The following is a 14185-nucleotide window of genomic DNA, read 5'->3' as shown; positions in this document are numbered from 1 at the left end:
CTGTCCCATACAGACAAATCAATGAATATGTTAGGCAAAAGCACAGAGTAAAATTGAATTTGTGACTATATCCCCTTAGCTCACTGCTACCTAGTTAGCTCAGAGGATTGTTTTTTTGTGTGTGTGTACATGCCTGACACCCTTCTAGATTACAAGCCCCTTAAATGCAAGGTTCTGCTGTAACATACTTTTGTGTCTTCTTTGGCACCTAGCATAGAACTGTGACCAAAAGACAATCTGTACTCCAATTATGGGCCACCTGTTGGTTAGCCTTTTGTGTTTTACATTCTTGATGTCATCTATCCTCCCTTCTTTCTCACTGCCAGCAACTGGTATGTACTTGCTAATGGTATATATGTGTTGGCTTCATATGCACTATGGCTGTGTTGGGACACTGATTCTTTCTTCCCTTGTCTTATTTGTTTGACAAAACTACTCTAAGAAGCCTTCATCACAGATTCTCCTAGTTTACTAACTCCCTCCTCAGTGCTGCCTATATATGTTTATACTTCTGTTTTATATTCTAGTAGGGAATATAAAGGTGTAAACACAATTGCAGTAGAGAATTAATTCTTGAGGGCAGGAACCATGCCTTGCTAAATTTAAAATCTTTAATGCCTTCCTCAGTGCCTTGCATGTAGCAGGTATTCAGTGCTTATAAAATTGAATGAACCAGGTACAGAGTAGTAAAGAGAGTTGCTGTTCGTGGGTGAAACTTAAGTTTTTTAAGATACAAGTCTTAAACCCAAGCACCTTTTCCAAACCACATTGAGAGGCAAGAGATCCAGAGCTGTGAGAGAGATCGTGAAGAGGAACAGTAAAACTGAAGATCAGTCCCTGGATAGAAGGGAAACTAAGGGTCTGAGGTACTCAGAAGGACTTACAATGTTGGAAACCCAGGGAAGCACATATGTTCAAGTGGAGTGACAAAACTCATTGTTTATATTATAGGATACTATTTTGAGTTTTACTCTGGATTTTGCTCTTGATATATTATTTTTTGAGGTATTTGTACTGTTGTTTGCATCCCTACTTAAACTTTGGTAATCTCACATCAGAGTAAAGATCCATCCCTCATTTGTTAGCTAAGGGATTGGAACAAATACTAATTAAGAATCCTTCTAACTCTCTGATTCTGTTATTTTCAGTAAACCAAATCCTGTTAGCAGGTACTTTAATGGTATCTGTTGGGCACAAGTATTTCTATCAGTTTTGCTTGTTTGCTGCCACTGTTCTTTATAAATGGAGTGCATACTAAAAGCAGGCATTTGGGTTGCTTATGAGGATATTTTGGTAGCAAGCTCATAATAGGAAAAAAATGTTTAGATTTTGAATTAATTCTATCAGGAAATTAGAATTTATGCAGTTTTTCTCCAGAGATATTTTTGGTGACTCAGAGGTTTAAGCTGGCACTGTGTCTTGTCAATTAGCTGTTTCTGATTAGGGGTTCTGGGTAAAATGGAGCGGTATTTATTCCTCTCCATGATAATTCATTGTGAATGGGTGGCAGTACAGGGGCATATTTCAGCAGCCATCAGAAAGAAACAGAAGGGACAAAAATTCTTTTTCTCTAGTTCTTAAACATATGTTCTTTTTTTTAAAAAAAAAAATGGGGTGCCTGGTTGGCTCAGTCAGTAGAACATGCTGCTCTTCATCTTGGGGTTGTGAGTTTGAACCCCTTGTTGGGTGTAGAGATTACTTAAAGAAAATCTTAAAAAGTTAAGTAATGAAAATTAAATATAAAAAATATTGCCCCCCAAAAGTATTACAGAAAATAATAAAATAGAGGAAATTCCACAGTACAAATAAAAAGAGGTAAGTGTCTCTGCTTGCTCTTTATGTTTAACTCCCCCCTTTCTACATAGCATCAGCCATCTCAGACTAGATAACTCTGTTGGACTTGATAAATCCCTCACAGAAAGTGTGACAACTCGTTTACCTTTTTTTTTTTTTTTTTTTTTTCTTTTTCTTCCTACATATGTCTGCTTCCTATCATCGTACCTTCTCTGCATCAGACTGGATGTCTTCCTCTTGCCTGTGAACTACCCTTCTTGGACTGCTTATCAAGTGCTTCCCCTTTTTTCCTTGCTGAGAGCCAGATTTTCTCTCCCTTTAGTGGGTACTGAACAGAAGCAGTACTCCTATCTGTTGTTCATATGAAGGTGACATCCAACAGTTGATTAAGAAACTTACCTTGCTTCTTAATACTTATGCCCAGTTCTGTTGGCAAAGCTGGCAGGGATCGCCACAAAGATCTCACTGTCTAATTACGGTTTTAGTGAGAACTAGGTATCTTCTCTCTTCCCCATCTTATTTATCTTGTCACAAGCTTTTCTGAGAATGATTAATATAGTAAGTATTTTTATAGAAATTCTAATGCATCTGCCTTAAATTAAATAGCTGTTTGATGTGGGTGATGCTGTGAATTTGTGATTTGCATGGCTTCAGATGTCATAATTTTTCCCCCCACTTTCTAGGAAGTAACAGCTAGCAGTCGCCACTATGTTGACAGGCTATTTGACCCTGATCCCCAGAAAGTTCTACAAGGTGTCATGTAAGTAGTATGTATTTAAGAGTCTATCAAAAAGTCTTGTTTGTTTTTGTGTTTGAATTTGCCAAATATTATAATTCTGAAAATGCAGGATTAAAACTTTTTTCTTCCATTTTGGAAAGATCCCTTGGTATTCATAACTTTAATATTGTACTGTAAAGAGTTGTCTGATAGTTGTTAACTGACATGGTTAACTTTTTTATGGAATACCTGTTTTACCATTTTAAAACATGTTTTGTTTTTTTTTTGGAGAATGCTTTTGTGACTTTAATATACAGCAAAAGCAAGGGAATAAAATTGATGATCTTTTATAATTGGAAAGGGCTGGGAGAATGTCAGTAGGGTTTTTTGTTTTGTTTTTGGTTAACTCATTGATTGTAAGGCTTGACTCTTCTACTGATGTTTTAAATCTCAGAATTTAGAAAGCAGTCATTAGAAAAGTTAAATAAATTCTTGATAAAATGCCCTTCTTTTCTCCAAAATTCCCTAGTGTTTAATGAGAGAAAACATTTTTAAGCAACATACCCAAGATGATAATACTTAAATAAAAAGTTAAGTCAGACAAGTGTGATAAGATTGCAAGTGATTGAAAGATGAATTTTCTATCCCAAGAGCAGATAATTATGCTCTTAACACATGACTTCTAAAGAAGAAAGTCTAGCCTAAGACTCCTTTTAGGGTTGGCAGATATGGAGCGCCCACAGGCCTGAACTGTGGCCAGGGGAAGGAGAAAAGAAAAACAGGTCAGGACATTTGGGATAGTACACATGAATCACTTTATTCTCCTCTTACCCTGTTAGTGTTATCAGCCAAATAGTACTTTCAGTTTAACTTTTGCTCAGTCATGGAAAGACTAGGATGCTTTGTTTATAAAAATCTCTACAGATTGTAATTCTCCCCCTACCTCATCCCACCCTGACCCCAACAAAAAGGGCGTTGTATAAAGCATATCTTGGGATGTGGATTTGTAAAGTGGGGGCAAGATAAAAGTGAGTAAGGCTGCTTGACTGTTCAAAATGAGCTGGAAAAGGTGAGAAGCTGGATGTAGACCCACCTGGCATACTTGACACTTTATCTTCACGTTTTCTCAGTTTACAGAAACAGGAGATTATAGTTCTTGTTTTCTCATTATGTTGACTTTGCTTTTGTCCCCTTAACTAGGAGACTTTGTAATGATTTAATCAGCCCCTTTGTAAACTAATTTGGTTATTGCCAGGAAAAGTGGTATTAAATCCATTCGTTAAATAAATCAGTTTGGGTTGTACCTACACACAGAGATTAGTTGTGGGGATAGGTTTGATTAATACTCCTCTTTAGGCAGATAGTTTTTGTATATTAGTAATCCTAGATATTATTTAGGGTTGTTCAGTAAGTAGTTTAGCTGAAAATATCAGACCAATTAAGTATTCTGTGAATGATAGAAGATGACGTTATTATCATTTTTATTATGATTGCTACAGTGGTTATTTAGGAGAAAAGCTAATCTTGTCAATCAAGATTTCTGTGTGACTTTTATCTTGACTTGTATCTGATAATGAGTAGCTAATTTAGGTGTTACTTGTTACTTTGAGAAATTTCTCATTTATCAAAGAACACTATAGCTTCTTGAAAGTTGATAAATAAGGCATAAAATACTGTGGGAAGAGCATATTATAATGAACCACCTAAGGTGAAGCTTGATGGCCTTAGTGCCTCTTAAAGTTATCAAGTCTTGAAGACTAAGCTGTTAGCTGAAATAGATGAGAAAGGTTTTTATGGAGGGATCATGGAGTGCAAAGAGTATGGTCTTTGGAGTTGGACAATAGGAGGTTGAATTCTTGACATTTCCTAGTGGAGGTCTTTCCTAGCTGTGTGTTTGGGCAAGTTACATAATTTCCTTGAGCCTCAACTTCATCATCTGTAAAGGGAGTGTAATATGCCTGTTTTGCCAAGTTGTAAGAATTAAGTCAGAGGTAAAAAATCCAGTGCCTGGTATGTTGTAGATACCCACAAATTGGCACTTAAGTGCTTAGTCATTATTGACCCTAATATAAAACAACTTCAAAAATAGGATGATTCTTTTCAAAGAAGAGAAAGAAAAATAAAAATACAAACATAAAAACAATTCAAACTAACAGAAGAGGGAGAGGGGCTAGGACAAGAGAATGCAAGTGGTAACATATTCCAGTATACGCAATTGCTTCTTAACAATAGTAAAATCTGTTTAAAATTTGAAAGGCATAGATTACCCCAAATCTTTTCACTTTATGTCACAATAGAGCTGGCCTTATACAGATATGTGTAGGGTGATTTGATAACCTGTCCTTGTCTCCAGAGAGAAAATTTATGCTTTCTGACTCAGTTCTGTCCTAAACTTTGTCACTGTCTGAAAATTAATTGTACTTAAGAGAATAAAATGTGAACTATTTTTAACATTTTATTAAGTAACCTTAATACCAGAATAGTACAATATTGATAGAAGAAAAGGGGAGCCAAAATGATGTTTAGGAAGAGAGGGGACCGATTTTTTCCTTTTTAGACATATTACACAGCCATCATTGAGTCATACAGAGACCATTACTAGACCAAAATAGATGGGTAGCAGAGAGGTAGCCACAGAGTGTAAATAATCAAAGGTAGCCTAATTTTAGGGAAGGAGAAGATAGAAGCTGAAGTAATCAGATTTGCGTCCAAAATAACCAGTTGCAAAGACATTCAAAAATTGACAACTAGCTTTAGTGATAGGACAACCAGAGTTTTATCATTTTTCCAGCTTTAAATTTGATTTTTCTTAAGAATAACTGTGAAGATATAAAACATACGAGCTGGAAAAAGAAAATTGAAGAAATTAAAGGCCAATGAGGACTTTTCATCATGGTGTATAACTAATCGACTCAGCTGTGTTAGAGCCATAGTCCTACCATACATATAGGGATCTTCTTTGCAGAAAACCCACGTCATAAAGGACCATTTTACATAGTTAGTGAATATGTCCTTTCTGAAAAATAGTATTAAGCAACAGACGTGCTTAGTCTTAGTTGTTGAAAAATGAAGAGTTCTCTAGAAATAACTGTTTTGTTAGTAGTACAATATTTAGCATAATTTTAAATGATCCTATTGTATTAAAGGTTTGAATACAGAAGCAAACCTTAAAAGAGCAAAGTTTGAAATGCCTAACTGAATAGAAGATCATTAGGTAGGAGTAAGATATGAGTAGAGAAAGCAGGGAGGTCAGTTATATATATATCATAAATAGTAGCCTCTGCAACTACAACAGAGTAGCTACATCAAATAAACTATACTGGGTTGCAAGTTCTGAGTTTCCTCTAGTGTGGAGATCTGTTTATGACTTTAAAAAACAGTTAAAGGATATTTTAGTGTATTAGGTCAACCACATTAATTAAATCTCATAGTTGAAGAAGAATAACTGTTCAACTCTTTATGTAGGTTGTCAAAGCTGCTTAACACTGTGGTCTTTAAAAAAAAAAAATACTTGATAAATAAGACCACCTCATCTGGTTTTTATAGTAAATAGTGAATCTCCAGGAAAAGATCAGCAGATATCCCTACTTGGCCCTGTGTTGACAGGCAAAAAATGATATAAGCAAATTTGGCTGGCTTTGTAGTTTCCAAGTTGAATAGAATGGGGAAACTAGACTGGATGTCTTGTTAAACTCAGTTGAGGGTACTGTGGAATTGTTGGGAGGTTTTCACCAAGTATTCACTTCTAAAAATTATTTTCTGAGGTATTTTATTTATTATCATTATTATTTTTTAAATGTTTTTATTTATTTTTGAGACAGAGACAGAGCATGAGCAGAGGAGGGGCAGAGAGAGAGGGAGACACAGAATCAGAAGCAGGCTTCAGGCTCTGAGCTGTCAGCACAGAGTTCGATGTGGGGCTTGAACTCATGGACTGTGAGATCATGACCTGAGCTGAAGTTGGACACTTAACCGACTGAGCCACTCAGGTGCCCCCCCCCCCTTTTTAAATTATTTTTTAATGTTTGTTTATTTTGAGAGAGAGAACATGAGCAGGGGGGAGGGCAAAGAGGCGGGGGAGAGAGAATCTCAAGCAGACTTTGTGCTGTCACCACAGAGCCCAAACAGGTTCAGTCCCACAAACTGTGAGATCATGATCTGAGCCGAAATCAAGAGTTCGATGCTCAACCAACTGAGCCATCCAGGAGCCCCTATTTTACAACATATTTTAATGTGCTGATGATATAAGTTTATTTTAGTAATGATTACTTGATTTTCTGGTTCCAGGAAATTATGTACCTTTGGTTTTAGTAGAATATAGATATGTCCCATTTTCCTTGCATGAGCTAAAGATATGAGCTTTCATAAAATCAAGGCTTTGGATTTTGAGAAGTTTTTAATTAAAGTATAAGTTTTAGGATAATTCAAAAGAAATGGTTCTGTTAGTTACTTTTAAAAGTGTTGTAGACAAATATAAATAAAAATGACCATATACCAAATGAAATGGAATGACTGTAAGTCTTACTTGTTTAAACCTATGTATTTTGAGACCATTCAGTCTATTTAAAAGGTTGGCAAGTTTTTCCAGAAATTATTAAATCAGATGATACAGTTTTATGCACAGATAGGTAAGCTGTTTATATATGTGTTGTTAATTTTGAATATCAAGAATAGCTGTATATTTGTATACATATGTGTATATATATCTTGTCATATTTGTAGAACATTTAACTTACTGCTGCCATATTATAATGTTCTAACATTTTTGATGTTCTTTGGAATGATTACATGTGTTAAAAAGATTTATTATTCTCTAAAGTCTGGCATTTATTTTAATGCAGTTATTACATTGCACTCTTCATTTTTAGAGAATGTAGGGTGATTTGTAACTACACACTGATGAAACAAAGAGTTAAATATGTTAACTTCTAATTTCTGAGCTAGTGAATTAGATCTGTATCTAATGCCATGTACATTCCAAAAAATCTACACAACAGGGTAATTTATTAAAAAAAAAAAAAAGACCTAAAGTACTGTCCATTTTCAATTCTGTTCAATTTGTATGTATAGCAGGTACACAATAAATGCCTCAGTTGACTTAAAATGGGAAGTTCGCTGTAAATTTCTCAAGTGCCTCCTGGATCAAACCCTTACGTTAAAAATAATTTCAATTTGGATATTATCTAATGTCCCGTTATCTAATTCTTCTACAATTGGCAGTTCACATGTGGCACTGGTAACTTTAATTAGAATATGAGCATATCTCACTCCCTAACCATCCTTGATAATGGAAAGCTTATTATACTTGGGTGTTTGCATGTTATATTCTCCAAAAAGTACATCATAATTATAATTACAGGGACAGGGGAGTGAGTATGTTTATAATTTTGCAAGTCCAAATAATTTTGTAAGTCGTTCACCATGTCACCTTAGTCTAGCTACCCACAAATGTGATTTTGTCTTTATGACCAGGGAGTTTTCAGAAAGAGGTCAAAGTTTATATCAGTTTGTAGTTTTCAGTATCCAGTGTATTTTTTTGGCTACTTCATACCAGTTAGACCAAGAATTGAGTGTACAATATTCCAAACAGGAGCTTCTTCAGGTAAGTGAAAAGTAATACTGGTTCAAAATGAAAATGATATACTTGATCCTTAGCTTGTGGTTTCAGCCTTCAATGATTTTAAAGATAATTTTCTGTTGTTAGGTATTAGGTTTTCATTTAAAATTTATGCTGTTTTGGCTGTTACACTGTTTTGACCGATTGACTAAAACTTTCCCCAGCAGGTCTAGATCCCAGTTCTTTTAAAAATTTTTTCTTATTGTTTAACTGCAAAGTGCAGTGTTTACTTTCTCTCTTGGTTTTGATCACTATCCTAATATTCTAATTTAGACAGAAGTTCTGGTAGGCACTGTACATATTGGTTTAATATTTAAACCTTTTTCTATTCCACACTGAAAATTAATCTCTTTCAGACTAAAGAAAGGAAGTAGAAAGGTTAACCTCCACGTAAAAGTAGATGCTTCTTGAGTCCATTTATTGGCGGGCAAATAAGAGATTCTAGGTAGATTTTAGCTAAGAACATACCCTAACAGATGCATTTTTGTAACATCTTAATATTGGCTTCTTCTCCCATCTTCAAAGAGTGGGATATTCCCAAGGCTTACCTTTTAGCTTCCTACCTGGATATTTTTTGTCTCACCTCAAAGATAATTCATCGTGTCCAAAATCAAGATAGATCTTTGTCTTGTTAAGGGACTTATTTTCCAAGCTTCCTACTGTTCTCTGCATCCAGGAACTCAGACTTGAAGTAGTCACTTGAGATATATATCCGATTTCCTGTACCCATCAAATCATCTTATTAACTGCTTCTTCAGAATGTGCTCTGTATTAATGATTCTCGTGGCTGCCATCTTAGTCTCACATAACCTGATACCTGGAAGGATTGTGTAATTCCTTCAGCAAAAGTTTACTGAGTGCCTACCATGTGCTAGGCATTGTGATAGGGTGAGAGTGTGTACAAATAAATAATAAAGTCATTGCTCTGGAAGATCCAGAAGTCTAGTGAAGGAGTCAGATAGCTAAATAGACAGTCCACTATAGTTTGGTTAGTGAATGCTGTGGTAATCATAAGTACAGGGTAGTAGTTATGGGACCACAGAGGAAGGGCATCAGCCCTTTAGTTCCCTTTCTTGACTCTAGTATTATCTGCATTCCCATCCAATCCACATTCAGCTTACCTTCCTTAGTCACTGCTTCCTTGATACGCTTTTTCTGTTGGAAACTTGATTGCTCCTTAATCTATCCCTCTTTAGTTTGTCTCTTCTCCCTATCACTTTTCTTTATGTTCTGCTTAGTATTCCCACTTTAAAGGGACACTTCTTTTTAATCTAGGCTCCTGGTCCTGCCCTAGAAATATGATGTGTTCATTTCCAATATGGTCTTCTATGAATGGCTTTTCCATTTGCCCTTCCCATTCACTATCTAAATCCTGGCCGTTTTCTGAGGTTCATTTAGTTCCTGCCATTGCCTAAAAACCTGGTAAGCTTGTCTGATCATCTAATTATCTCAGGCCTATAAGCACTTGATTTATAATATAGCACTGCTTTACATTGTTAGTGTTGTTTTTATCTCCCCACGAAGATTGTAAACTCTTCAAACATCCCATTATGTGATGCTTTCGTATTCTTTATAGAGCCTAACACAGTGCTGAGCTCAAAATTTAATTGTTGAATTTCAGTAGTATATAAGTAGGGCATTTTTTCCTTTGAGTATTAAAAGTTGGTAGATAATGAGAGCCGCCTGGGTGGCTCAGTTAAGCGTCCAACTCTTGATTTCAGCTCAGGTCATGATCTCACAGTTCATGAGTTCGAGCCCCCTCTGTGCTATCAGCACAGAGCTTGCTTGGGATTCTCTATCTCCCTCTCTCTGTGTCCCTCCACTGCTTGGGCATGCACACACTTTCTCTTTCTCTCTCAAAAATAAACATTTTTTAAAAAGTTGGTATATATGAGATATATTCCTTTGATCTACTGGGAAAAGGATATCTTTAAAATGAGAAATGCTTTTATCTTGTATAAAATGTGAAATTGAAACACGGGAGGAAAAAGGAAATACATTAGCTGACTTCTTTTTGATCAGTTTGTTCTGATTGCCTGATATGCTGGAGGTAATGGAAAAAACACTTGACATAAAAGACATTGATTGAGACTGGCTCTATCATTTAATGTGGAGCTCTGAGAAAAGCCCCAAACCTGATTCTTAGCTTCCTCATCAGTAAAATGGGGTTAATATTACTCAAGATTGTGATGAAGATTAAATAAAATAATAGATATGGAATGCTTTGTAAACTTCAAGGCAGTATATAAGTTTTGCATAATTTTTTTGTGCTCCCATCTTGGATGATATTTGTGAGCTTGCATTTTACAGAAATCTGGATTTCTCTGTGGTGCATTTTGTGATCCATTGATAGTAACCTCTCTGATATTTTCAGGTCATACTAGCTTTCTTGCCTCCCAAGAGGAAATAGACCTCTATCCTAACAAAATAATGAATGTGCTATGATAGAGGGTAGCTAGCAGGGACACCTAACCCAGACCTGGGAGTTGTCAGGGCAAGCTTCCTGGAAGAAGTGACATGAATATCTATGATCAGACCTGAAAGATGAGTAAAGTTAGCCACAGGAAGGTGTGAGAGGGGGGATAAGGAGAAGAGAGAGAAAATAGCTACACTCTGGCTGGCTCTGAGATTTAATCTTATACCATATTTAGATCTACAGATAAGTATATATGCTAATGATTATTTCTTTTGGTTGTAACTATTTCATAGAAATGATCTTCTAGTATCCCTTTATAGTTAACACCTGATGAGAATTTATTTGCTGGGTGTTAAGGTCTCTTCATTATGTACCATAGATATATTTATTTTACTTACGCAAGCCGTAGCAAGAATTATTTTCTTTAGACCTTGGTCCATTTTAGTAATTGTATTCTCTTCAGTCTGCATTTACTCTGTAACTACCAGCTACCTCCTTCATGTCTTTTTTGTGAACTATTAAGAGAACTGGAAAATTGGTTTTGGAGGGGGTTTGGTTTGCTTTTGTCTATAAAAACATTTACTTTTGTTAGGTTTCAGATACTTGGAACACATTTATAAGGTAATGTAAGGACACCTCATTTCTGCTTAGTTTAGGAAGAGTGGAGAGAAATCTGGGGAAATGTTCCTGTTGGGAATTCCAGAATAGAGAATGGTACCTGGCAAAAAAAATAGGCTCTCAATAGATATCTGCTGGACAAATGGATGTGCTACATTAGTATAGACAGAACACATTAAGAGAAGGCAAGAAGACGAAAGTAAATGGTAAACTGCTAAGTTAGGGTCTATAAGTTGATGATTGAGAAGTAAATCTCCATAAGGAGGTAGAAGCCTATGCTTTGTTCTGTGAGGCTTTGATATCCCATGATTTTATAATTGTCTATCAGAACTTGGTTAAAACCCTAGTAAGCTTCATTCAGCTTAGTCCCCATAAATGAAAAAATACTCTTACTTTTCCCCTGTGAACCATGTAGAAGATCTGAATGATGGTTTATAGAGAGAAACAGATAAGGCCCTGAAAAAAAATAGACCTACCTTCAGGCACTGAGCTACTGGGAGGAAGACTAGGCCAACAGTGGTTGGCTCCAAACTTGGGAAAATGCCATTCAAAAACTTGTGGCAAGAATCCGCTTTCAGCACATCACTGCATCATAGCAGTATTTTTCTGCCATAATTGAAGAAGGTAATTAAGGAGAAAAGGTATTATAATTATTATCAGGGTTTTTAATGCCGATGATTTTGGTTGGTATTGAAAACACATGCTGACTATAACATTTGTTGATTTTTTAAAGTAGCTTTTTCTCCCTGTTTTCCACTGTTTTTCTACAAAATCATGGTTTACCAATTATAGAATTTTTTAGGATTCTAAGTTTCAAAGTTGACAAAACATTTCTGTATATGTTAGAGCTCTGTTGCCTAGAAAGAGTCAAAAGAGACACTGTGTGAGAATGTAGAGGAACTTATTGGGGATACGAAAGAAATTGGTGAGCTAAGAACTTTGAGGCTCTATACTGATGGTCTTAACACTGTCAGACGTGATCCCCCCCATAAATATTTGTTAATGACGCCTGTACTACCCTGAAATTAAATTAGTAATAATAAAACTCCTCACATACATAACTCCAAAAATAATATAATGCCTTCCCTGCTTATAGTATAAGTGAAAAAAAATTTTAAGATACTTTATAATGTTTCCATATGTAAACATTTAGTCATGAATACATTAGAAAACTTCAGCAGTGTGAGTGCAGGAGCTGAAAATGTGGACTGATGTATGGTATTGATAACTCTAGTACTGTGAGTGGACACTGTGCTGGTGGTCTGATTTCCCAAAATGAAATAACTTATAATAAAAAGTATAATCTTCTTTTTATTTACAGGACAAATGCAATACTGAAAAATACCATTTTCTTTAAAAGTATACAAAAAACACTTTCTAATTGTAAAACTATGGCCAGAAATTTCCACACACCCTCATTAACTTCCAAAATGCCCCTATGGGGCTTTAATCCTCTCTTCCCCACTTTGAGAACCACTGCTGTGTAGAATCACTTAGCATTCTAGTGTTTTATATTAAGATAGAACTACTGACTGATGAGGGTATTTTTTATTAATCATCTTATTAGTAGTACTCTGTTTACATGGAGCTATTTATTTTTTCTGAACCTGTCATTTGGGACCAGTCAGTGTTTGTGAACCAATTGGTCATTCATAGAGATACTGTTCTTGTGGAATCGAGTTTTACTCCTGAGGAAGTAAAGATCTGAGTGTAGCTACAATAAAAAATGTGGGTGAATATGTGGGAAATAAAAGGGTTTTTTTCTTACTTTTTAATCTCTTTGAAAGGTAATAGGCTGCTTAACTAAAAAAATAGTAACAGTATATTGTTATTTCTAACCAATTAAAAAAATATGTATGACAGTAATAGCACAAAGAATGGATGGAAAAATGGAAGTATATGTCTGCAAGGCTCTTAGAACACAAACGAAATAAGATAATATTCCTTGAAGACTGACTGTGATAAGTTAAAACATACATACTGTAAATTGTAAGACAACCACTAAAAAGCAACAAAACAAAACTCAAAGAAGCACAGCTAATAAGACAATAAAAGGAGATAAAATGGAACCATAAGAAACAATCAGCCCAAAGAAGTCAGAAAAATAGGAAAGAAAGGAACAAAATCATGATCCCTGAAGCAACGTTAGATATAATCTGTGGGCCTTTTCTGAAGAACTCAACATTCTTTGTATTGGAAGTCTTTTATGAGTGCTCAGGGTATCTCCCACTTCCCCCACTCCCCTACTTTCCTGTATTACAGCCCTCAGGTTCACTCAGTACCTATCTCTGTTCTTCCCTTTAGTACTCCAGGTGAAAAAGGATCGGGGTTACACTTTGTCACTGATATTTATACTTGTCAATCCAAGATGTTGCATAGTAAAGATAAAGTGCAAAGAATTGATCATTGATGTTTCTGTGAGGTCTCAACATCCCTTGCCCTTTTCTCTTCCCCTGAATTCAGAGACATGAAAAATGCTGTAATTGGAAACAACAAGCAGAAAGCCAATCTCATTGTTTTAGGAGCTGTTCCAAGGTATGTTTGCTATCATCCCCTTTTCTGCTATTCATACTAAGTTTCTGATGTGTTTCTCATTCTCCTCTGTAAGACCCATCTTTTTTCTATGTTGTCTATCTTGTTTTAAAAGCCTCTTAATTTTTAAAATAAATGCTTTGAAATATATGAAGCATATCTTTAGGAATTTTTAAATACCAGAGAATGGAATATGAAGCAAATATATTAATACTTTTTGGAAATTCAGGAAGATCATTGACCCTATAATAAAGATGTGTTGGGTAGATAGACAATATATACCAGCCTGATTCTTCTCTATCTCCTCAGAGAGCTTTGGCAGTTTTATATGATTGGATAATAATTTCTTAGGATTCTCAAAACCTTTTTAAAATAAATTGACAAAAATTCCTGCTTGATTTTTAATCCTGCTTTTTTTTTAATTTCTAATTTTTAGAATTTGCTGTTTTTTAACTTAGAAAGTTTGATCTTTTGTCTGATGAACTAAATA

The 14185-nt window shown here is 35.3% G+C and overlaps 1 protein-coding gene across 2 annotated transcripts in view; it reads left to right on the top strand.

Annotated features, from left to right (window-relative positions):
- The window catches only part of ARMC8 (armadillo repeat containing 8), a 109693-nt gene that overhangs the window by 26308 nt on the left and 69200 nt on the right, over nt 1-14185 (top strand). For both annotated transcript variants that reach the window (XM_042998293.1, XM_007087426.3), the window contains exons 2-3: nt 2478-2554; nt 13627-13698. In XM_042998293.1, coding sequence (XP_042854227.1) covers nt 2478-2554; nt 13627-13698 — 149 coding nt within the window. The remainder of the gene's footprint in view (nt 1-2477; nt 2555-13626; nt 13699-14185) is intronic.

This window comes from Panthera tigris, chromosome C2, assembly GCF_018350195.1.
Source record: "Panthera tigris isolate Pti1 chromosome C2, P.tigris_Pti1_mat1.1, whole genome shotgun sequence".
In the NCBI taxonomy this organism is placed as follows: Eukaryota; Metazoa; Chordata; class Mammalia; order Carnivora; family Felidae; genus Panthera; species Panthera tigris.
This window is presented reverse-complemented; position numbering and strand designations above follow the sequence as displayed.